Source organism: Falco peregrinus, chromosome 4 (genome assembly GCF_023634155.1).
Source record: "Falco peregrinus isolate bFalPer1 chromosome 4, bFalPer1.pri, whole genome shotgun sequence".
Taxonomy (NCBI): domain Eukaryota; kingdom Metazoa; phylum Chordata; class Aves; order Falconiformes; family Falconidae; genus Falco; species Falco peregrinus.
Genome location: NC_073724.1, coordinates 102,622,396 through 102,646,794, shown reverse-complemented (window position 1 = coordinate 102,646,794; position 24,399 = coordinate 102,622,396). Strand labels below are relative to the sequence as shown.

The 24,399-nt window shown below is 37.9% G+C and overlaps 1 protein-coding gene across 12 annotated transcripts in view; it reads left to right on the top strand.

The window, feature by feature from the left end:
* Positions 1-24,399, top strand: part of ZMYM2 (zinc finger MYM-type containing 2) — a 91,941-nt gene that overhangs the window by 40,594 nt on the left and 26,948 nt on the right. For 11 of the 12 annotated variants that reach the window (XR_003555198.2, XM_027789005.2, XM_027788994.2 and 8 more), the window contains 4 exons: positions 7,442-7,592; positions 8,245-8,360; positions 14,187-14,303; positions 14,904-15,054. Coding sequence is in view for 11 of the 12 variants with exons in the window: in XM_027789005.2 (XP_027644806.1) it covers positions 7,442-7,592; positions 8,245-8,360; positions 14,187-14,303; positions 14,904-15,054 (535 nt within the window). In the remaining variant the exon portion in view is untranslated. The remainder of the gene's footprint in view (positions 1-7,441; positions 7,593-8,244; positions 8,361-14,186; positions 14,304-14,903; positions 15,055-24,399) is intronic. The other variant, XM_027789022.2, reaches the window with a different exon arrangement.

Sequence of the window (24,399 nt, the reverse complement as noted above, 5' to 3'; positions counted from 1 at the left end):
GAGGCCTCTTGGTATTTATGCCCACAGCTTCTTGAATCTGTGATGCAAATCAAGTCCTTCTAGAAACTGTTCTATCTTCTACCTTTTACTTCTGTTTTCTGGAACCATTTATTTTGCTATTTCTGCTTCAGCTGTCTGCCTTCAACTGTAGAATTTGCTGCTTTTCAATAAAAACTATATAATCAGCTTCCTTAGGCACTTGGATATCATTCATAGTAAGTGTTCAGGATGTAATTTTGTCTGTATTTTTGAAGATAAAGTGAGGTAGGTACATCAGAGATGTTAAAACAGCTTTGTAGTTCTGAAGACAAGTGCTTATGGTGGTCAAAACTGTGAAGTGTCATCTGTGTTGGGAGCACAGGAAATACTTAGGAAGAGGAAGCAAGGAGGTGATGTGACATCGGAGTTAGGATGGATATAACCACATCCGTGCACTGCTGTACCTAGAATAATTGGACAGGGTTGAGGATAAAGGGAGAAAAGGCAAAACAGAAATGACAGGAACATTCAGTAAATGTAAAAGTAACTTGCTTTTTGAGGCAGGAGTTTTCAGCTCTGCTGTTCTTGAAGGCGTGAAGGCAAGTGTCTTAAGAGCTGGAACAAAAGTGGCAAAAACAGGGAACACTGGTAATTTGGAGATGCTAGAGAAAAGTTACTGGACAAGTTACTGATTTGGCTTTTTGCAGAGTTCAGCTGATAGAATGTTAACACAAATCTCTTGGCAATCTCTTGAAGCAATTACTTCAGCTTTTGCTCTTAAGACTTGGGCAAATGCTCTTGAGGTGTTACAAATCTTAATCTCTTGTTGGTGCAGATCGGAGTTTATGGTTTTACGGTTATTCTTGGAGGAGAGATGCTTTGGGTGCGGTATTTCAAAAAGCTGAATAAATAATAAGGTTTCTTCTTTCTTTGCTGTTACAGATTCTGCTGACATCTGGTTCTTTTCTTAGACTTGTGTGTTGCTGCTGGATCCATCCGGACCTTCCTTATTTCAAATAAATCTGAAGTAGTCTTGCTGCTGTTTTCTTGATTGCCTTACTTGGATCTCTGTCATTGTAGAATTCCATGTAGTGAATATCTTTGCTTTTCTACTTACAGAAAATTTCCATCATCTTTCTCCTTTACCTTTCTGTTTGAACACAGGTTGACTGTGTTTCAGTCCCTGAACATTCTTTTCTAGAATCTTTTCCAGTATTTATCTTACTTCTAATCAGAAATTGTTATTCTGTAAAGCTACCAGAGAGCAGTTTGCCTGGATCGAGAAGTATGTACTGATCTGTTTTACAATGGACCACATGAGTTTAACTGCAAAGCATTTCCTTCAGCTTGAAACAGATCTTTGGGCTGCTACATAGTGTTGCAGCAATCAACTGGTATTCTGGTGTCCTCTGTCGACTGGCCCTTGCATGGGAGAAATTGTAGCCAGAATGCTCTCTTATACTGCAGGCACGGTCTTCATCCTGCTCGCTATTCTTTGTAAGGAATGTGAAGCAGATCATACTGCTTTTTTCAATCAAAATAAGTCTGTAGCACAGATGCCTACATTCAAGGCACTAATAGCTTTATTGAAATACTCCTGCAGCCAGAAGGTTCAGGAACAGAGACTTTCATTAGTGTCAGTTGCAAACAGAAGTGAGGCTTACTACTAAAATACTATGGAGTTACAGTATTGTCTAATACTTATTTTGAGGCTTGATCTTCTTGGTCGGGTATGTGCAAGAAGAGCTCTAGACTTCAGCTTTCATGATCCTTTCGGTAAGATGTAAAGGAAGATCAGGATTCCTTCTAAAATGATTGTTGCTGATAATGCCAAGAATAAAATCTTGTCAGAAACTCTCCAAGTGAATTTTCTATTTCCAGGAATTTGGATTTCTGTTGCAACAGTGCTTGTATTTCTGGAATACATCCCATTCATCTGTTTTGTCTTGCATCTTGATAGCCACTTCTGTAGTTGCCAGTTTGAGTTCAACACTGTCCTGTGAAGATTTGAAATGTATATAGAACTACTAACTTGTAAGAATTTTCAAATTTCCTGAAGCATTGTATAATGTATCTCTTCTCAGTTATATATCATGAGATTTCTGCAATGCAGTAGACCCGATTTCTAGAACTGTAGGGTATACAAACAAATTGTGAAAGAGTGAGTGAGTTTAGAATCTAATGTAAGACTGGAGGAATATTCAGGCTAATGCATTTACCTTAGACTTTATGTTTTGGAAGAGGTCAAAAATGCAATATGATCTAGCTAAAATTAGGTCATCTCAGTGCAGAATCTAGGTGCAAATTTTGCCTCTGCATTAACTTTTTTCTTTTTTTTTTACTTAGAAATTGATATAGTTTTCTTTACTAATTTGATAGCAGTGTTCTTACTTAAATTTTCCCTTAAAATTGCAGTCCTTAAAAACGCATGTATTTTCATAGGACACTGTAAACTTGAATTTCCCGCAAATGGTGCATAGAAGGAAAATGCCTGGTACTTTCTCTTGTGGCTTCATTCTGAGTTAATTCTGTTTTTGAAGGAACCTTGGAACTGAGATTAGTTTGAATGTGTAGGTTGTTTATAATCACTTTTCCCTGCCATTTGAAGTATCATGGGGAGCACAAGATGAAGCCAGTACTTAATCTGAAATGGAAGATAATGGCAAGAAAGCAGTTTTGGAGAAAGATTCAGGTGTCCTGGTGGGTGATGAGTTGAACAGGAGTTAGCAGTGTTCCCTTGCAACAAAGATGGCCAACTGCATCCTAAGTTGTATTGCAGAATGCTTGAGGTTGGGAGGGGCCTCTGGTGGTCATCTTGTCTGCCCTCCTGCTCAAGCAGGGTCACCTGGAATGGATTGTCTAGGACTGTGTTGATCAAAGTTTTGAATATCTCTAAGGATGGGGACTCCACAGCCTCTCTGGGCAACCTATTGATATATTAGTGAGTATAGCCAGCAGGTCAAGGGAAGTGATTTCCATGCCCTGTCCCCCGCCATCCTTCTGCACTTAGGAAACTGCATCTGGAACACTGAGTCCTCTTTTGGATTCTGTGGGATGACATACTGATTCTGTGTTGACATACTGATGGAATTCATTGGAGAGCTACCAAGACGTTTAGAGAGCAGGAGCACATGACATAGGAGGACAGGCTTGGGAGACCTTTGTTCAACCTTGAAAAGGCTAAAGGGGGATTAGTTATCTGATGGGAGGAGGGTATAGAGAGGGCAAAGTTGGACTCTTCTTAGAAGAGATGCACAGTGGAAGGAGGAGAGGCAACAGACACTACTTGAAAACAAGGAGAAACTTGATTTAATTAGAAGGATTTTTTTTTTTCTGCGAGGGCAGTGAAATCCTCCAGAGAGGTTTTGGAATGCTCATCCTTGGAGATGCCTAGATTTGACCGGAGAAGATCCTGAGCAGCCAGGTCTGGACCTGCTTTGAGCAGGAGGTTGCACTTGACTTCTGGAAGGTCCCCTCCAGTCTACATGATTCTGTGATTCTGTACCTCCAAAATGAAGAATGAAGCAGTGATTTTTAAAAGAGTCAGGAAGTTTTGTTTGTTGGGGTTTTTTTTAAAAAAGGGATTGTTGTTCCCTTTTTACTTAACCAGAAAGGAGATTTTGGTCCTCTCTGTTTTGCTTATCTCTACCAGTAAAGTTCTTTTCTTTTGTCTCCTGCCATGAAATACCAACAATGTCGATAGATCTTTATGTTTTCCTTAATTTCTTTTCTGAACACCTGCTTTTCCTTGAGGGTTTCTGTAGTAAGAACATGCCTCAGCTGATCTGGTTCCAAGCAGAGTTTGAGACTCCTGCAGTGTAAGTCAGTGGGCATGCAGGGCAGAGTAACAACAGGGCAGGTACTTAAGATTTAGCTTAAGAGTCTGTAGAGATTATGAGATGTCTTGAACTTTACACAGTGTTCCTGTATGCTACGTTCAGCAAATCTCTTTAAAAGTGCTTGCCCAATCTCCTTGTGAACACATAGAAGCGTTTTTTCCATCCATGATGCTCTTTGGTAAGAAGTTCTGCTGACCTGCTCTGTTATGTGAAGAGCTGCCTCCTGTTACTTCTTTTGAAATGTCTTCTGTTGATAATCATGTGATTTCCCATAGCTGTTAATACTAGAAAAGGCAATGAACAATCGTTCCATAGTGCCCTGTGTTATGCCATTTTTGGTTCTGTCCTTACCCTCTTAAACCATCTTGTTTCCAGGCCAACCCCCCTCTGCCTCATAAGAATGCTCTTTGACCCCATGTATTACTGTACTTCTCCTTAGTTTTAGTGACTCTTCAGTTTTGTTTATTGCAGCTAGAAGGGTACTTCTAGGGAAAGGATTCTCAAATGTTAGTTTTTCTACGGAATGAAATTAATACTGCAGATTCTTAGAGATGAAAGGTAACATGTTGTGATGAATGTGAGAGTAGAAATGTAAGTTACCCGAGAATCTTGAGAAGAGAGAGATTCATCTGGAAATTTGACACTTTAGAACAAGCGAAAATTCTTGGTTTGCATTGTGGCTATCTAAAAACATACGGAATGGTACAGTACAAAGTTCTCTGATGTTGTCAATGGAGGAAGCCTTTGAGTTAGACTATTAAAAAAATAAATATTTGAGACACCTGTATGATGCTGATTGATGAAAACTTTCAGGTATGGACTAATCTTTTTTTAAAAATAGTCTTGTACTCATTTTTTGAATGGTTTTAATATTCAAACTTGTAAGATTGCGGAGGGCTGGCAAGAGTAATAAAAATGCAGGAAGACAGTTCAGCTTGAAGATAATGATTATGAGGTTTTGGGAGCAGTAATAAGTTTGAAGAGGTTTTGGGCCTTCTAATTTGTTGGCTTTTCATTCACTGGCATCCTAGCTCCTTCATTTGTGCAACTTCTAATAATGCAGAAATGCTCAAACTTGTCAGTTGCTGTAACAAGAGTAAAGTGAGAACTTTGCTGTTGCTTTTGTTTCTACCCACAGAATCTTCTGTATCCTTGATGATGGTTTTTTTTTTTTTGAAATTCATGTGCTTTGTAGTCTTGGTAACTTAGGTCTAAGTTTGCTAGATTATTACTAGATATTAATAAAGGTTCTTCGTGTTGCTTGTGAGTCTGAAAGATCTAGGGTGAAATCGGTGAACAAGTCCAGTATTGTAAGGATATTTGAAATTCAGAAGTGATGAGCGTGCTTCTGTGCTGTACTTTGTGTGCATGGTCCTTTCTGGCCATCAGTTAAATAATGAGATACTTGAGATGCTGGTTAGCAAAAGCTGTTCCTGCTTTCAAGGGATTTTTTTCAAAACATGTAGTCTGTTGACACAGTGAATCTTTTCCAATTATGTTCTGATCAGTGTATTATTAATTAATCTCTTCTAGCCTGTATTTTCATCTTTCAGTCTCTAAGTCATCATGGCCTCGGTTTGCTTTTTCTTCTAGACATAGAGCTTGTGAAAGCTTCACTTACCTGTGCATTGTTTTTGATTTTATCCCTGAATGCTCTTTGTTAAGCTGTTTGTCAGCATATTTGCATCAGGGCTTCTAGATTTACATTTAGTTTATTCTAGAGGTACTAGGGCTATTTGTGCACAGAGATTTTTTTTGGTGTTTGTTGTCCATTGAGCTTGTTCCAAGAAGTCAAGTCCTTTGTAAATTGTGAGCTTCTGTATTCTCACTGGTAATATAATTTGAAGTAATCTTGGTTCCTGCTTTTGTCTATTAGCCTGACAGAGGAGATGAATGTTTAGTGGTAGAATAGCTCCAGGTCACAGAACAGTGTAATTGCTGCGTTTTGGTCCTGGAACTTAGCGTGAATTTTGTCAATATTGTGGCTGATTAGGAGGATTATTAGGTGCTGGGGGTAACATTTTTAAAGGCAAACATAAAAAATGAAGTAGGATGGGAAGGAAGGATCTTGGAGTTGTATACAATGCCTTCCTCTAGGTAGGAGCTTGTTAAGTTGCCAGATACTCCTTTTTGGAGGAACTCCACAGAAAAGGTTTCCTCAAAGCACCATGTGAAAATTGTGAAGTTGTGTGGTATTTTCAAATTTTGCTGGTCTCTGTAAGGTGCTACACCCAATTTGTGGCAGGGACATGTGTATTTCTATGTTTTTATATACATGTTTTTAATATAGGGAAGATGATCCATGTTATAGAACCCTAAGTTTCTTCTCTGGCTGGCTGTAAGACTGTGGGTGTAGCTGGTTCTGAAATGTAAGTGGCTAAAAATAGGAAGAGCAAAGATAACCACTGAAGCTTCTGTTACTCTGAACAAAGTAAAGCACCTATGAAACATGCTTTAACTTTCTTTCTTCTTTCAGCCCTTGAGAAAAGGGAAAGAAGGAGAGGTAGTGCCAAAATCATTCCTCAACAGAAGGGAAGAAATCTTAAGTGCCTAAGTCTCAACAGGTTATTTTTTAATACTCCATAGGAGGAGAGTCTGTCTGACAGGACACTCATCACTGTTCAAATGAGGAATTCTGTGTGATCACTGTCAAAACCATGATACTATTTCTATGGGAAGGGAAGGCACATAGGCATTTTTATTTTTATCCACCCTCCCCTTGCTTTGTGGTGCATGATATACTTCCTTAACACTGAAGTATGTAATACAAATAGGAAATCTGAGCTATTGATTTTGTGTGTCGACTGTGGTATTGGTATTTGTTTGATGCAGCTTTTCTGTGCTTTTTATAGAACACTTGTTCCCTCCTGTGGAGAACTGTTGGTTGACTGACAGCTGTATTGAGAGATGTCAAAATTGAGTGTGTTACTGGGTTCATGGAATCACAGTTCCTCATTGGATCTGATGAGGAGCATAGGAACTCTTCAGCATTCCTCCTGCCTGGAGGACTGGAACTAGGAGAGTTGAGAAGTTAGAGGTTCTCCCAACAGTGCTGTTAGCAAGAAACTGCTATGTCTGACTCATACTTGATAATATTAAAGATGGTATCATTTAGAGAGTACCCTTTTTAAAAAAAGTTTAGCACTGCTATTTATTCTTCAACTTTGCTGTGCCAGATTCCCTGTTCCGTTTCTTACAACCATTGTCCCATCAACAAGGAGAAAGGCAGACTTGTTTCAAACTCTGCAGCTCAGCACAACTCGCTGTGTACTCGTACCACAGTTCAGAGTTTGCAGATGGTGGTTTGGTATGGGTTTTCTGGTTGGTTGGTTGGCTGGGTATTTTTTTGGGGGTGTGTGTATTTGTTTTTTGTCTTTACGTGGAAGTTCAGGTTTAGCCAGCTTCCCCTCAGGAGTAAGAGACCCCACCATAGTGCTGAATACTCTTCAGAAGATGATCATGAAGGTTAGCTGGGGAGGGAGGGAGGTGTAGGAAGTTTCTGTTGGGGGAGCAAATTGCAGAAGTAAATAAGCACATCTTCCTCTGTGTTCGTTATGCCATAATTTAAAACCAAAAGCCAAATATAGTTTTAACTGATTGTTTTGCTTTGTTTTATGTTTTAGAAATATGGCAAATTAACATCTTGTACTGGCTGCAGAGCTCAGTGCAGGTTTTTTGACATGACTCAGTGCATAGGACCTAATGGATATATGGAGCCATACTGCTCAACTGTATGCATGAACACACACAAATCAAAATATGCAAAACCACAAAGTAAGTGAAAAGGATGATGGCTTTTCATCATCAACAAGAGTAGACTTTTTTGAAGTTTGAACACTGGGGGAGGGGTGGTTTTGTTTTAGAATTCATCTATGCAGGTGTCACTTCATAGGGTTTTTAAACTTACTTAAAAAAAAAAAAATCATCTTTTATTCAGCACTAGTAAATGGCCCCTTAGGGGGTCACTTTAACCACTGGCTTTTTTGCTTGATGTCAGAAGCAGTTTTCGACTGTCTTAAGGCACCCTAGGAAAAAATATTGAGACATAATGTGCTGTGATGTGTCACAGAATGGTAGTGCAATTTTCATGCATATGGATTAATATTCTCTTGTTTGTGCTCCAAACCTGCCCCATTTTGTCTCCTCAAGCAAAAATTGTGCGAGGATAGAGGTAGTTACAACGTATATGATATTCTCTAGGTAAAATTTTTAATCTGGGTGAAAGGATCTGGTATATAACTCAAAACGTGTGTTCTTCAATATGCAAAGCAGGCATAGATCAGTTCAACTAACTTAAAGTTGAACATGCTCTAGTGAATTTTATAGATGAAGGTGCAATTTCATATTCTCCCCCCCCCCCCCCCCTTTTTTTTTTTTTACTACTATTTTGTGTTTATTTTGTTTGTAAACTACATTTTTCTTTTAGGTATGGGAATTATTTGCCACTTTTGTAATCGAAACTCTTTACCTCAATATCAAGCCACAGTGCCTGATGGAAAACTGTACAACTTTTGCAGTTCCAGTTGTGTAGCTAAATTTCAGGTTAGCTGTTGTGTTAAATCTTTTCCTCCCTAAATATTTGTGTACCTGTGTTTGTGTTAAGTATTTGAATATTAAACTAACTTGTTTGTATATACATGTCTATGAGCTACAATTAACATAAATGCTTCTGGCTCATAACAGTTTCTTTGATCAAAGTCCTGTTTCATAATAATAACATTAGCTGCTGTCTTAAACTTATAAAATTGGATAATAACAGTCCATTTCTCCTTGTTATCATAAGTAAACATAAAGCAATATCACTGCTCATCTTATTTTTACCTCCCCTGCCTCTCTATGGAGATGAGCCTTGCTGGTTTGCATTGAAAATGAACAAATTCAATCTCTTCTACACTGAACACAATAACATTCTCATGTTGAACATTACACTAACAAAGGTGTGTCGTGCGGAATAGTGACTGTATCCAAAATAAGAAGTTACAGCCTAAGCTATTAGAACATTTGTGGGTGAAGCTAGCCCTTTAAAGTACATCCAGAAACCAGAGCATTGTAAGCCTGATGATAGGCACAATGGAGGAGGCTACTATGCTTCTTGAAGATGTCATATTTTTAATATGACTTAAGGTCAAAACACATGTAACATGTGTTACAGTGATTAGGTGCTCAAAGAACGTTTTTAAAATGTTTCAGTTTTTGTATGTAAAAACAGTTTTCCCAGATGTGCACTATGTAATTGGTGATTACGTCACGTGTTGTTGAGGAACAGTTACACCCACACAGGGTTTTCCCATTTGTCATTAAACTTCACTGTTTTCTCTTAACTGGAAAGCAAAGCAATCTCTTAATCACTTCTTTTTAATATACTCTGTATAGGATGTCCAGCATGTAGCCCTGTTCCCTGTTTCCATCCTAAGTAATTGACTAGATGTCTGTCAGTGCATCTGATTATAAAAATGGATGGAGATTGTTGGTATGTAATGAAAAATCTGTAATACTTCTTGCAAACTCATTCAGCGTTTATTTTATTCCACGTGGTTTTACTATTGATTGCAGCCCTGAGAACTCTCAGAACAAAACCTTTCTGTTACTCGAGTGAGAAAAATAAAGCTAATGAGTGACAAATGCAGCCTGGCTCTTCTTGGATTTGCAGATAAACAACACTTTTGAATATAACTGCTAGATCAGTTGGTGCTGATCATGGATTTCTGATCTTACTGAGACCTTTCTGATGCTTCTGTTGTGGTTTCAGTGCTACATGTAGATCTGTCTCTTCCGTGTTGTAGTGGAGTTTAATTAGAGCAGCCATACAGTCTGTGAGTTCTCAGTAAAGACCAAGAATGGATGGGTGGTCGCTTGCTTGCTTAGTTTGCTCAAACGATTCTACCAGATTCTAACTTTTGATAGTTTTCATATATTCACTGTCTAGAAGAATAAAATGTATTAACCATTAGATAAGAATTGATTGTATGACAACAGCTTCTTTGTTCCGTTCATTTAGTATTTAGGTGGAAAGGACAGTATACCACAATGTGAGCATTGGACTGTAAGTGTTTCCTTGAGGCTTTTTTTATATCTTAAGTGACATGTTAAGAGATTGAACCTAAATTGAGAAAATGGTTTAATCCATTTGGTCAATTGCAATGCTTTCTGTAATGGTCTTTTGAGGAATGGCTGATTTGCTGTGGTGCTCCATATTTTTCACTGTTTACTAATGCAGGTAACTTTTGTTTTAATTTTATGGCATTATATTAACCCTTTTTTCTTTCTGGGCCTGTTCTTCCTATATGTTATGAATGACAATTCTTTTTGTTAGGGATTACCTTCTCAGAACAGAGTAACTGCTATTTTAGGTCTGTCTCTCCCTTCTGCAAAAATTTTAGTCCTTTTGGTTTACAAATGAGTTGGAATGTTTAAATTCCCAATTTGTTCGCAATACTTTAGGGTTGATTGTCATTTTATCTTAGGAAAAACCTTTTCTGTTTCTAGCTAACTGTTGTTTTAACGTACTAAAATGTTTGAAAGATTCAGTTGAACTGCTTGTTGTGCAACTTGCATCCATACCTATATTCTCCTTTGTGTGGACAGCTTGCAAGAGCATTCATCCTTGTAAGAAAGAAGGGTAAAATAGGGAGAATAGCCTGCTTGATGTGGTTTTTCTTTGGTAGTTGGTGGTAGAATAGTGTGACTATCTTCTTGTCTTTCATGCTTTGTATTGGGGGATGATATAGCAGAGTTAAGGACAGAACTGTTCCAAAGTTGTATTGTTTTAAGCCAGCATCAGTACCTTTACTGGGTTAGTTGAAGATCTTGCTCTGAACTTGTCTCTTAAGAAAAAATAAACTACTCACTTTTTTATTGTAAACATGGAGGCTGTACTACGAGTGTCTTCCCAAAGTTGGCAACTGTGTAAATGTCTTAAAAGTCAAGCTATCTTGCAAAACACAAGTCTATGCAAAATTTTTCAGATAACGTGTGCTAAAGATTTGATTCCCACCCCCATCCCCCTTCAATTTATGGGTGTATCTAGAGTGTTGTAGGACCAATATGTGTAAGAATTTTAAGTACAGCGGGTTTTAGCAAGTTACTCACTCTAGTTATTCACTAATATTGTGTTATCTTTCACCATCATTATGGTATCTGTAAGTGTTCTTTGTTACATACCTTCTATCTTTCTTGCACACACACATACATGTATTTTAAAAAAGGAGTATCTTGCAGCAGGGAGCATGGAGGAAGCTTGTCGTTCTTGTCACAGAAATACTTTTCCAAATTTGATCATAATAAAAATAATGGAGGCTCCCACACTGAGGCTGGAAGGTGGTCTCTGTGTGCGAACGCATTAGGGGAAGTGTTTGGTTCCTTCCCTGCTTAATTTAGTGCCCTTGATTTTGCCTGTGGAACAGTCATAGCGGATCACCACGTGTAAAAGATACCTTGTATGTAGTTGCTTCTCTTTTTACGCTAAGAATTACTTTATTCTTTCAAAGTTATTTTTTCTCAACTAGAAATAACCAAACCAGACTGGTTACCTACTACCCACGTATACATTTATGTACAGAAATGTTTCCACAATTTGATTTTGTGTTGCTGTGAGCAAGGATAGCCCCTCAGTCGCTTGTGCTGTGGGGACAGGGGCAGGCCAGAAGCCGTGCTGCTACACTGGCTTTCTCAGCCGAGTCCTAGGCTGTGCCTGCCTACTGTTCATTAGTAATTTGGCAGCCGAGAGCAGTTTGAGGTGGTTGTATTAAAGGCTGAAAAGGGCTTTACAATTTTTCCCTTTGCTTGGCACTTCCCATGCTCTTGTTCAGGGCAGACTCAAAAAGTCAGATTAAACAACTGGTTTTTGATTGAATTTAAGATACACAAAAGACACATGTACACACACATACATATATTTCACAGATATTTTTGATAAAGCACAACATTGATAAAACCTTGCTGTGTGGGGTGACCTGTGAAATATTTTTATGAATTTATGATGTTCTTGCTGTGTTACTGTGTGTAGTAATGCTCCCAAATAATTCCTAGAGATACTCTTTAAGCACCTTGTAAGTTAGAGGCAAAGATGATGAAAATAGTGTGCATGTCATTTTGACTCATTAAAATACTATACAGAAGCAGTTCTGAATTGTAAGCAGTATAATGGAACTTTAAGGAGGTATACAGAATCATCTTGTGATTAACTCGGTTTTACAGCCGTCTTTTACTTGGTTTAGAGATTTCAGTAATATGAATTCAGTTCTTTACTAATTTCTGTGGGAAAATATTTAGTTGAGCTTAGGAGTTTATGATAAAATGGTTTTGTTTTAGAAATAGTAATGCTTAATTGTTGAGATTTTCTGGGTCTACTTTAGATGTAAATATTCTTCAAAACAAGTTTTAAACAGTCTCAAGTCCTGTTGTTCTCTCATCACTAGCTTTAGTTATTGTTCAGTTACTAACCCCCAAACTACATAAGGGCTGAAATGCTACCACAGCAAACAGTTGGGAAAAGAAATAAAAGCAGCCAACAGTGTCATATATCGGAAAACAACAAAAAAACCCACATGTAGCTTTTAACTTCTAGCCCTCACAATAGGCTGTTTTTGTCCCATATTTAAAGGTGGTTACAGACGTCAAAAAATATGGTTGCTCCTCAGTTGATGAGCATTTGATGCATTTAGTCTTTGTTCCTCCCTCTGTCTTCAGTGTTTTGTACAAGTTGTCACATCTGCTAGTTCTTTAATCATTCCTGAACTGGGGGTGGTGGGTATACTTGCTTCTTGATTTCTTCTTGTTTTCAGCCAGAACTCCTAGGACTCACATTGTGCTTTCATAACCCACATGGCAGCACGTGTTGAGCATGGTGCTTGCTCTGGGAAGAACCTTGCAAAAATCAGGTTGGACCTTGAACTTAAAATGCCTTTGTGGCTCCCCTGTTAGTACAAGTTTTCAGCTGCCTGTTTAGAGCAGCCAGAGTCTAGCAAACCTCTCTCAAACACAGGGACATTTGCTGGTTATCGTGGGGAAAATATGGCAATACTGTATGTGGGCATCAGACTGTTAAAGTTATTATAGGACAATGGGCTGTTGGGATAAAGGTGGCATCTTTTCTGCTGTATATGGCATTTTGTTCTCGGGTCCTGTCTGTGATTGGGAAATGTGCATGCCTGCTTAATACCTGCAACCCCCTGGTACAGAATTAGTGCATCTGCACAAAATGGTACTCTGCACTGCTAGCTAGCACTTAGCTGTACCGGCCCACTTACGTGAGGGTTTGTGTGAGTAATCAGTGCTATCACAATACTGTTTTTTTCTTTAGTGTAGGTGAACCCTTAGTAACATGAGAGTCTGAAGAAAAGTATCCTGTAACAGGAGTGTTGTACATTTTCACTGTTACGAGTTGGAGAGGTAGTAACAAATCTTGTCTGAAGAGAACTTGTCTTTAAATATATTTGTCTTGTTGCAAATGATGTGGGAAAGTTTGTCGAGATGGCGAATGTAAGAAATTTGTCCTCTAGATTCTTGAAGTGACTGTGATAACTAGTGATTCAGATTTTGTCTTGAACATTGTATGTGTGATACACCAATAGTTGTTGCTTGATTTAAGGAATGTCCAAAAGACAATGTTCTATAGGCACGTAAGACCTACAGGAAGGCTACAGATACTGTAAAACTGAGTTCTCTATCTACCGATTGCCTCAAAAATACATAAGTGAATTAGGTCCAGAATTAAATTCTTATGCCTACTACAAATGCAATCTATAGTATTTTTCTCAGTCTGAAAACCCTTAATCTTGTAGGGGCTGGCTCTTTAATGATTGCATCTTCCTGCCTTAGTGATTGAGATCAGCTAGGACTGTGAGCTAGTTTTCTCTTAATCTGAGTAAATGCAGGGTTTCTCACTGAAGGCATTTTACTTTGGCATTTGTATTTTTAAGTGATATGCTTAAGTAAGGTGTAGATGATCTACCTTGGTGAAGTTTGGATTAGAAAATACTTGTTTGTTGGTCTTTGAACTTCTGTGACCAAAATAAGGCAAGTGAAATGCATTTATCTGCAAATACATGTTTTGTGATTAACAAGTGTTCAGTTTTGGGAGACTTTTTTTGGCATTTGTTGTTTGTCATTACCCTTAAATAACAGCCATTAGAAAAGTAAGGTAGAAGAAGGAAGACCTAAAGTAATTATGGTGGAAGCAAGGGTAAAGATTCGAGCTTGGAAAACCTAAGATGACAAGGGAGAAGACTAACCTGTTGGGCTTTTGCCAGAAATGCTTCCAAATTTATTTATAACCTGTCAAATTCTCAAACGCTATAGGCTTCATTGAAAAAACACATTTTAAAAGTAACTTTTTTAGTGATGTGTATATATATTTATGTCTTTCAGACTCTCAGTGTGCAGTCTTCAACAAATGGTCAGTTTGTTTCTCCCACTGATATTCAGTTGAAATGTAATTATTGCAAAAGTTCTTTTTGTTCAAAGCCAGAAGTACTGGAATGGGAGGTAAGGGGGCTTTTGGTGTTTTTAGAATGATGAAGTGTTTAAAAGTTTAAACCTTTAACTCAAATACAGTTTCTCTAGATAGCTATTTTATAAGTTATTGAAGCTTAAAAAGTTAACTTAATAAAATCTACCTGGTTCTGTAGAATACCACTTAACTTCAGTATGGATAAAAGCAGAAGTCTTTGTTCATAAATAAAAAATAAAAATGCATCTGTGGAATTTAAAGAAGAATGTAATTTCTCAGATCAGCTATAAGTTTGGAATCTGCTTTCATCTTCAGTTATTGTATGACTGTAGATATAATAGACCATTGTTACACTTCTCCATGAACTGAGAGAAGTATCTGAAGAGGATATGCTAAGATTGGCATATTTTCTGTTGAGAATTTTCATATGGAATGGTAAGTATTTGAAGCACTCGCTGCCAGCTTGAGTGAGAGCTGTTAATTTTTAGCATTAGAAATCATACCCTAATTGTGTGGTTGCACTTCTGTTTACTTTGCTTGTTCAAGTCATGTCTTAATGATTTAGAGTTGCACTATCCAGACCTTAAGATTTTATCATTAACCCTATTTGTGATGCTTTGCAACTTTGCATTTAGAACAAAGTATATCAGTTCTGCAGCAGAGCATGTTGTGATGATTATAAGAAACTGCACTGCATAGTTACATACTGTGAATACTGTCAAGAAGAGAAAACGCTGCATGAGACGGTGAATTTCTCTGGCATTAAAAGGCCCTTTTGTAGCGAAGGTATGTATGTATTATTTTTTTTTCTAAGGTATTGGTCATTGTAGCTTTATTGCAGTTGACTTACTATGTTAATATTTAACGTTAAAATTCAAGGTAAAAAACTGTTGTACTTGAGGTTGAAGCAGAAATTTCTTCATTATTACTAGTGGTGTGCATGTTCCCATTAATTTATCTGATCTGCTTCTGTGGTCTTTTGTTGAGTTTTTCACCACTTACTCCAGGTTAAGGAAGAGTGGGCAAGACTTTTAAGTGTGTGTGTGTACATGCATATATAAATATGCACAAAAAAATTATACAGAAATTCTTTTTTTGAAATTTATGCAGGAGCTATACCAACACTAACTGCATTAAGGAATGCCAAGCTTTTTCTTTTGATTAGTATTTTCAAAATCTGATACAACAGTGGAAATTCTGTGTGGCTTAGAATGGTTATTTAAGCAATAACTCCAGTGATGCCTGTTGGTGTATGTTGGTTACTGTTGTTATAATTTTCCTGACTAATGATTTGGATTTTTAAAGAGAAACCAAACTAAAAAGGAGGTATATGGGCATAAGATTCTATTAAGTTGCATTAAAATGTTGTGTTAATAGAAACAGCAAAATACAGTCTTGACAAGAACCTATCTTTTCCACTTCTGATGAGCTGTCTTTAAATAATGGTATTTAATCCTGATCTTAGAAGTTTACCTGCAAGTTTGGATGACCTATCTCTGGAGGATAATAGTGAATATTTTTTTTCTTTAGTTATAATAACAGTGCTTTCACTATCATTTGATAAACCTTGCTGAAGATCTCTGCTTTCAAGCAGATTAAATGCTGCATGTGCCAATTTACTTGTAGCAGGATCCTGTTAAACTGGAGAGGTAGGATGCAGGGCTGGAGGTAGCCTTCCCTCTGTGCCTTCTCCGTATAGCGATGGATTCTGCGGTCTTGTATTTCTGTTCAATGGAGTGTGGTGGCTTTAGTTTTCTTGCCATCATTACTTTCTTCTTGCATTATGGACTGCAAAGTGAGATCTGGAGAGGAAGAAAGGACAAAGCCAGGTCTTCTGGTTTTACAATCTATCATTGCAGTGCTCAGTAGCATCTAGCTAGAAATTGTTTCTATGAATAAAACAATTCCACAGAATATATTATATGACAAGAGCAAACCTTTTTGGTCTGGAGATTACAAGTATATGCCAGTATGAGTGTGAATACTTGTAACTCCTTTGTTTTAAAGCCTGGAGGCTGTGAAATCAGTTAGATTCATAATGTGAGCTATGCCATATTGCTACTTCCATAGATATATTTTTGTATGAGGAGACTAGAAATAAGTGAGGACTTGTATTTCCTATTCAAAGATTTGAGGAAGGAAAGAAATAAAAACACTCTCTCCTGTGTAAATACATTTACTAAATGGAGGAATCTGTTGCTGGATGTCTTAGTGCAAGTCCTGAGTTTGCATCTGTTGGATTGCCACCTTGAGAGCAGAGATGGTCTCTGTGAGGATGAATACACCAAATGTTACCATTAAAACAAAGTTTTATCAGCTTACTGTGATGATCTGAACCACTGAATAGTAGAGAGAAGGTAGTCAAAAGCACCATGAAATAGAATGTAACTTGAATAAATACGGCACACATCTGCTAGCTGTAGCTTAGGTCTACTTTTTTATGATGCATATGAAAAAAAAGTTTGCTGTGTTATCCAAGGAAGGTAAACTGCTGACCTGGACAGAAACTCTGTACAAACAGCCTAGGCCCTGTATTTTAAGGGAAAACCAAGAGCTGTCATTGATTGCTGCAGGAATAGTGGGATCCAAGAGGTAACAGTGTTTAGATCTGATGTGGGGAGGAGAGGGCCAGGTCTTTAGGTGGACTGAGTGGATGTCAACAAATAGAAGTTCCATCATCAGAGGTGATAAATTTCTCTTCCCCTTTTTCCAGGCACCCAAATACCACTGTTCTTCCTTGATGTCATAACCTTTTTCCAAAAATATATACAACTGTGTAAAGTAGAAAAACTAGTAGACGTAACAAATAAACTTGTTGGATATGGAAGCCATGCTGGTTTTGATAATTGTGAAGTGTTTAAGAAACTTTACCAACATAGATTATTTTGTTGAGCATGGAATTATTCTTCACCCCAGAAGACAAAAATATTACAATTGGAGAAGAAATAATCTTGTGTTTAGTCACAAAAGTTGTTGGCATTTTTTGGAAGAAATTGGACTCTAAAGGGAAAATACTGGAAAATTTCAGGTATGTGTTTTTAGAAGAAGGCTCCTAGATGAAATCCACAGAAGTTAAACAGGTGTTGGAAGTTTCTGTAAGAGTGCTTATTTGTTGGTCTCCAAGCAGATTGATGGGGAAGCGTATTAAGATCAGCCACAAAGACCCCTTGACTGCTTATGATTCCCTAGCTGGACTAGCTGGGGTACTGAAGATGTCATTATTCCTCTGCTCGCATTCTTCATACCTGGGTTTTTTTTACACATGCAAATATGTATATATTTACACAAAACCCCTGGCACCCACATTAAAGTCTCTGGGGTCAGTGTTTCTGTGCAGTTTCATTTCAACTCCGTTTCTTTATATGTTTCTCTTCAGATATTTAAAAACATGTGCAGTGACCAGCTGAAACTTCCATTGCAGTGAGGTGTAATTAGAACTGACCTGTCATTTGTACTGAAGAGGATTATTAATTCTTCAGTGGGGTAAACTATGCTTTTTCTGTCCAAAACTCAGATGCTACATGGAGGTAGAATAACCTGAATGGAATAGGTGAAAGAGTTCAATCTGTTCCCCTGGTGCTGAGGCTTTGGAAGTTAAACTGCCCTCGTGTTTTGCCACTAGAATGCCTCATTCCAAAATACCAGTATCTAAATAAATAAGGTGTATGTTGTATATGCTAAAGCAAGAAGATAAAGTTGCTTGTGGGTTTTTATGTATGTACGTATAGGTGCATGAGTGACAGTTGAGGACAGGCTCTGCAACTTTTTAATCCTGGGGAATTCTTAAAGTTACTGAGTGTTGGTTTTTTTTAATATATATCCCTTCTGAGGGTCTGGGCTCTAGAATAGGTCAGTCTTTGGCAGTCCAGCAATGCAACTATTTCATGGTGAGTATCACCATAACTTTTTTGTAGACTGATTTTGCATTTCGTCAGTCTTTTGAATAGAACTAAGTATTATGATTTAAATAACACAGGCTTTGTAATAATTTTATAATGTGAATTTTAATAACATTATATCCAGTAGTCTGCTGCTTGAAGGCAGTGAGCTATGGAGTAACTCGGTTATCTGATCCTTGGGAGTTCCTTTCAAATAGATAATACAGATAAGGCAGCTATGAAACTAGCACTGTACTGTCATCTTGGTAGTATAGAATTAGGGATTCTGCAAGTGAAACTCAATGTAGACTATTCCGATGTTTCATCTAATTAGAGATAATCCCTTTTGAAACACTGTAGAGCTGACAAGCAGAAAAAGAAATCTAGGAAATTAAGTGACTTCAGAAATGAGTATGTCTAGGAAAGGTGTATATATAGTTAAAGCACTGTAGATTTCAGTGGCGTTTTTCCAACCATGGCTACACAGTGGGTTGTTTGGTAAAGTATGCTATTAAATTTTTAGGTTTTAATTGTTGGATGTATATGAAAACACTACAGATACTGGAAAGAGCCTAAACACGAGCACATTAAATTTTATACAGATGCTTATGGGTCATGTTTCATAACCAGTTAAGAAATAACCTGAAATTTATAGCAGTTCCTGCTGTCTCTAGAAACATAAACAAACTGGTTTCAAAACTGATGTGTGATATGAAGTGTTGTTAAAACTTGGTTGCTGGGCTTCTCCAGTAGGTGGAGAAACAACAGCACTGAGGAAAAGTTGATATGCTGGGCTGTGCTGAGCTCCTGCGTTCCCCTGCGTGAAGGGGTTGCCATCAAGCCTGCTTGAACCTCTTAATTCCTGTTTCTTGGTTTAGTTATTGTTAAATGTGAGAGCAACAGAAATTGTTTAAACACAGCTTTTTTTGTAGTTTACATTATCAACTTACCTCTTTTTAGAGACACTGACAAACCTTATAAAAGTAAAATGTGCAGAATTTGGGTTAGCATACTTTCTGAAGTTAGAACTTTCTGAAGACTGTAGTAAAGCATCCATTTTTATGAAAAATCTTATGGTGTAATTACTACTCCCTAACTGCATGCTACTTTGTAATAGGACCTCATAAAACGATTGAGGTTTGATAAATAGTATAGAATGTAGTTAGAGGGAAAAGAAATTCTATTTAGTATATGTAAAATTTCATATCACAGTTAAGTGTTTTACATAATGGAAATCTTCTGTTACAAGCTCTTGGGTTTGTGCTTCACAGACCTGTTATTACCTACCTCTCTGCAGCTCTGATCTTGGCCTACCATGTTAAAAAACTCCTGTGCTTGCTGTGATGCCTTTTCAACTGTAGCCTCCTGTGTTGGGCAGTTTTATTCTGCTGCTGACCGCGTTCTTTGGTGGTGTCCCTCTTGAGATAAATTCTAACCTGAAGTATCAGCTTCCTTGTGGCTTTCTTTTGAAGGTTTATTTGTTGCTGAGTTGGAATATCCTGGCAAAAGGAGACAAGTGAAAAGCAAAACATGTTAAATACTGTAAAATGTATGATCCATAAAAATGCTCTTCACAACTGCAGGAGTCTTGTTACTGAGGGAGGGTATTCCTTTCCCACAAATCAGGTTAGTAGACAAGTGGGAGCCAACTTTGGAAGGATTTTGAGGTTCTTGAGTTATTCCGAGAGACTATGATCTCCTTTGTCTGCTATGGACAACAGTTACAACAGGAAATCTCTGACTTCTGTTTGAGCTGCGGCAGTTTTTGTTGGAGAGCTCTCGCACAGTGCATTGTTCAGGCCATGTAGTCTTAGTAGTCTGGTATTAATTTGTTGAGCTGCAGGTGACTATTCTGAACAAATTGTGTTACTGTAAAAGCTCAAAGTTACTTTTCTGCTGATGAAAATGAGTTACTGAAGAAAAAAAAAAACCCAACAAAAAAAGACAGCATATTCAAATGGGAAGAGTCCTTTATGAAACATTTAACAGGCTCCCTTGCTGCAGAAGCACCAAGTGAAGGCCCTTGGCTGTGCTGAAGGGGAGCACAGGTCTACACCTTCCAGACAAGCACACGTGAAAGAGCTGGTTCTTGTGGTGTTTCACTTACGGAAGAGTCTGATTGTGTGGATGTAGTTTCCAATGAGTGCTTGTTGGATGCATATCTTCTGGAATTACTTGAAAATTTTAACTTGTTAACCTGGATTTTGATACTTTTGACAGCATTCTTGTGGTTTAAAAAGTCAAAAGGCAGAACTATGCTGAGGAAGAGATTGTTTATCTTGCCTCTGTCTGTAGAGGGAGAATGTTGATACTGTTAATGTCATGTCACCTAAATTTTGAGTACAAGCTGTGCTGAATCTTGAGATGGAGAGCTAATTTCTAACATGGTAAAGAATATAAAGTGAAATCCTGTGCATTGTTTGACTGCAGGAGTTCTTGTTATATTGGTGTTCTTCAGTGTCAATTCCACTAAGTCTTTGAAGAGGTTTGAGACAGTTACTTAAGAGAATATGCAATATTGCAGATAAGGACTGATGGCATTTTAAGGTGCTGAGATTATAAGCACACGAAGAAGAAAGCTTATAAAGATGTTTCTTATTAACCTGAAAGGATAATCAACTTGAAAAGACTTAGGAACAAGCAAAAACTCATTAACTGGAGGGGAGTAGGAGGGAGGAGAAAGGAAGGAGCTAGTATCTAACATTAGAAAATAGTAGGATAAACTGAGGATGTATAAAAGTTGAGTTGAACAATAAAGTAATATTCTTAAGCAGAAGACGAGGAAGGAAGTGGGATACACAGCCTTTCTGTTATTCAGAGAAGATGGAGTCTCTTTTAACGGTAAACCAAGCAGGACCTGAAATTGGTGGCACTGCATCTGTTTTCCTAAGGATAGTGATGTTTATTATGAAGCCACAGACAGCAGGTGATAGGAATGTGTGTATGGAAGAGGGGGCTATTGCATTCAAATCAATGCAGATGGAGGCAGCATAAAGATGTGGATGGAACATAGCTCCGGAAATCTTCCAGACCTAGCCTGTGATGCTACAGGCTGCTTGATACTACAGGTGGTTTGGCATACAACAGGCCTGTTGTTATTCTTCTCTAGATGAAGTTGCTAAAGGGTAACAGTTGAAGTTATTCCAAGATGAGAGAGCAGCAAGTCTTGTATGTCGCTTGAAGGAGAAGAAGGGAGTCTAGTAGTACAGCCTTTCCAAGGTAAAAAATTAATTGCTTTTAGGATGGAACAGTTGCTTTCTATAGTACAGAGAAGAACATCTTCTAAAAAGAAACTGGTGTTGAGGACTCGGGAGATGTTTTTAGTTCAGCATTCCTTTTTCACAGCTGTTTGATGTGTGAATGTACAGAACTTCCCTCATCCAGGTAGTTGCTGCTGGTAGAGTAGGGTCAGGTTGTTAGTAGCTTGTTTGCTCTGAGTCTGCAGACAGTCAAGTGAAGCAGGTTTCCTACTGTGGGTAGCTCTGCAGGACTGGACCTGACAGTTCTTGGGTCTGCCAAGAGAAGGGATGCTCTCTTGACCTGGAACACACTTGAAGAAAAGGTTTGGAGGAGCTTCTCGTGTGTTGTCCTGTCAGTAAGCTTCTGTTGCATGTGCTCCAGTCCTTACCCTCTCTCTAGAGCTGATGTGGGGAGCCAAAGTTCAGGGCTGTTGGAAGGGGTAGGTTTTGAGGTGAGTTTTGCTTGGAAGGCAGAATTCTAATAGCACAATTAAGGATGTGTTATGTTGATTTAGCAGGTACTCAGCTGCTTGGTTTTTTGTTCAGATTTGAGTTGGAAATACTTTATCTGAAAATGCTCCTTATTGTTCTGTCTGAGACAATTGACCTGCAGGGTGGTGGTCTGTTAGAATGTTGCTAAAGAACATAATTGATTACCTGTGTAGCTTGAATGAAATGACCTGCAGTTACATTTTTGTTCCAGATAAGAGCTGTTTTCTCCTAGTGTCACTGTAAAGCACTAGAGATTTCCATGTGGTCACACTGTAACTTGTGTCTGGTGTTATAGCAGAAATCCTGAGGAACTTAGGCTTTTACTTCTTTTTGTTCAAAATGTTGGGGCTGTGACCTGTTTGTCTTAGGCAGTGTTTATACTCACAAAACTCAAGTCACCAGGGGGGTTAGGCTCACCAAACCCTCAGGATTTTGGTGTTGATATTGGCAAGGTCAGAAAACTGGTGCTTTTGATATTGCTCGTCCTCAACTTACTATCAGCCAAAGCCCACTTCTTGGTCACATCTGCAAAGGCAGCATGGATGTTGCTGCTCTGTTAATTCAGGATTTACATTGTGTACCATGAAGACCAAGTTGTTTAAGCTTAGAATCTGTTTTGCCAAAGATGGATACCTTTTTCCATACTTCAAAGAACGTCTTACTATTCTAATCAAAACCATATCATTATAGTAAAAAGTTACATCCTAGGTATGCACAGAGCACCAAGGACCTAATTAAAGTACATGCTATAAAAATAAAGGCATTGTGTTTTCCCTTTGTCTGAAGTGGCAAGATTTTGAAGCAACCAAATGTTCTGTGATCAGGTGGATTAAGTTACCTATTACAAAGAAATAAAATAATATCAGACAAATATGAAGAATTTTGCTCATGATGTCGCAGAAGGAAAGGCCTGTACCCAATTTGGAGGTCTTCAGGGTTGTAACAATCTTCTGTCAACATGAAGTTTTTTGAAGATGGATTTTCTGTCTTCTATAGAGGCTTCCTTCAGCAAGAAGCCCTGCAGTCACCAGTCTATAAAGAGCCCCATGGCTTTCAGGCATTTAGTCTTAAGGGCTGGAATTCTGGACGTTTTGTTTCCCCTTATTTAATATTCACTGCTCATTATTTTCCATGAGTCATGGAGATGTGGAAGATATTTGACTCTCAGATGGAAAATTTCTTACCTGTTGCTTTTTCTTTTTTTCTTTTAATCTAACAGTGGTATCATCTTCAGTTTTATTCCCTGTGGTCTAGCGGCCAAGAAAAAGGTCAATTCCTTTTTGTAGACTATTTAGCCGGGTGCACATAGCTCACCTCATTGATGGTAGAGTACTACGAATCTATAGTCTTGAAAGGTTGGTGCAGCACTGAATGGCTCTTCTAAGACAAAGCTGAAGAGGAGGGTATATTGCCGTGCTGAGCTATCTCGAACTGTAGAGAACTGAAAAGAATCTGGTGCCCCGTACAATAATGAGGGATACAGCTATCAGAAAAAAATACTGGCAAGAAATTTTCAGTGCTTTAAGGGGTGCTTTTCATAGTTTGCATACACTGCTATCTTCAGGATTATTATTTCCTTCAGAATGGCGCGTTTAACATCCAAATTTGTTGCACTGTAAGGATGATTGCTTGATTTGGCACTTGAAATCTGCACTGCCTGTTTTGTGTGTTTATATTGTTGTTAAAGAATCAGATACATAACTAAAAAAAACCCCACCAGTTTATAACATACTTATTACCTATAGTGTCTTATTTGTACGATATTCTATAGTTGTTCTGACGTTGCTAGCAAATCTAATTTGTTAGTAAAGTTTTTAGCATTGCAAGTTAAAATTCCTTAGTAACCTGTTTTTGGAAGATAACTGCCTGCTGCAGCTTCCATTTGTTTTCTTGTGCTTTTAGTGATTTTAAAAATTGTATCTCAGTTGCACACATAGGCAATTCTATCCTAATAGGCAACGGTACAAGTAATTTCTTTGAAATTACTGAATACATTGTAAAAATAGTATTTTTATATTCTGTATGCCAGAGGAGGTGCAGCATGTATGTTACATATTGAGTTTCATAACAGAAGTAGAGAAGTCTGCATGTGTTAGATGATATGCCATAGCAGAATGGGCACTTGGAAGACTTGAGTTCTGGTCTTTGGTGGTACTGTGGTATTTGAGAGATCATAAAAAAAGGTGCAGTACTTAGGTTGGAGGTCTGTGTAGATGTTTTCTCATCCCTCCAGTGTTTAATATAAACAGCTATTTCGTCTTCTCATACTGTTTTCTTCTGTAAAATTAGCACAATTAAAGAGATACAGAGTGGATGATACAGGCGTCAGCTGAATAGACGCTAGATTTGAGGTAGTTTAAATACATTATATTCTCAAAATTGCCTATGCAATAGCTACAGTATTCATCTTTCAGTGCATTTAATATCTTAGAATAACTTTTCTAATTTGTTTGAGGGAGGATCACATTATTGAAGAATATGGCTCTCATTATGGCAACCATAAAATTATGATTGCATAGCAA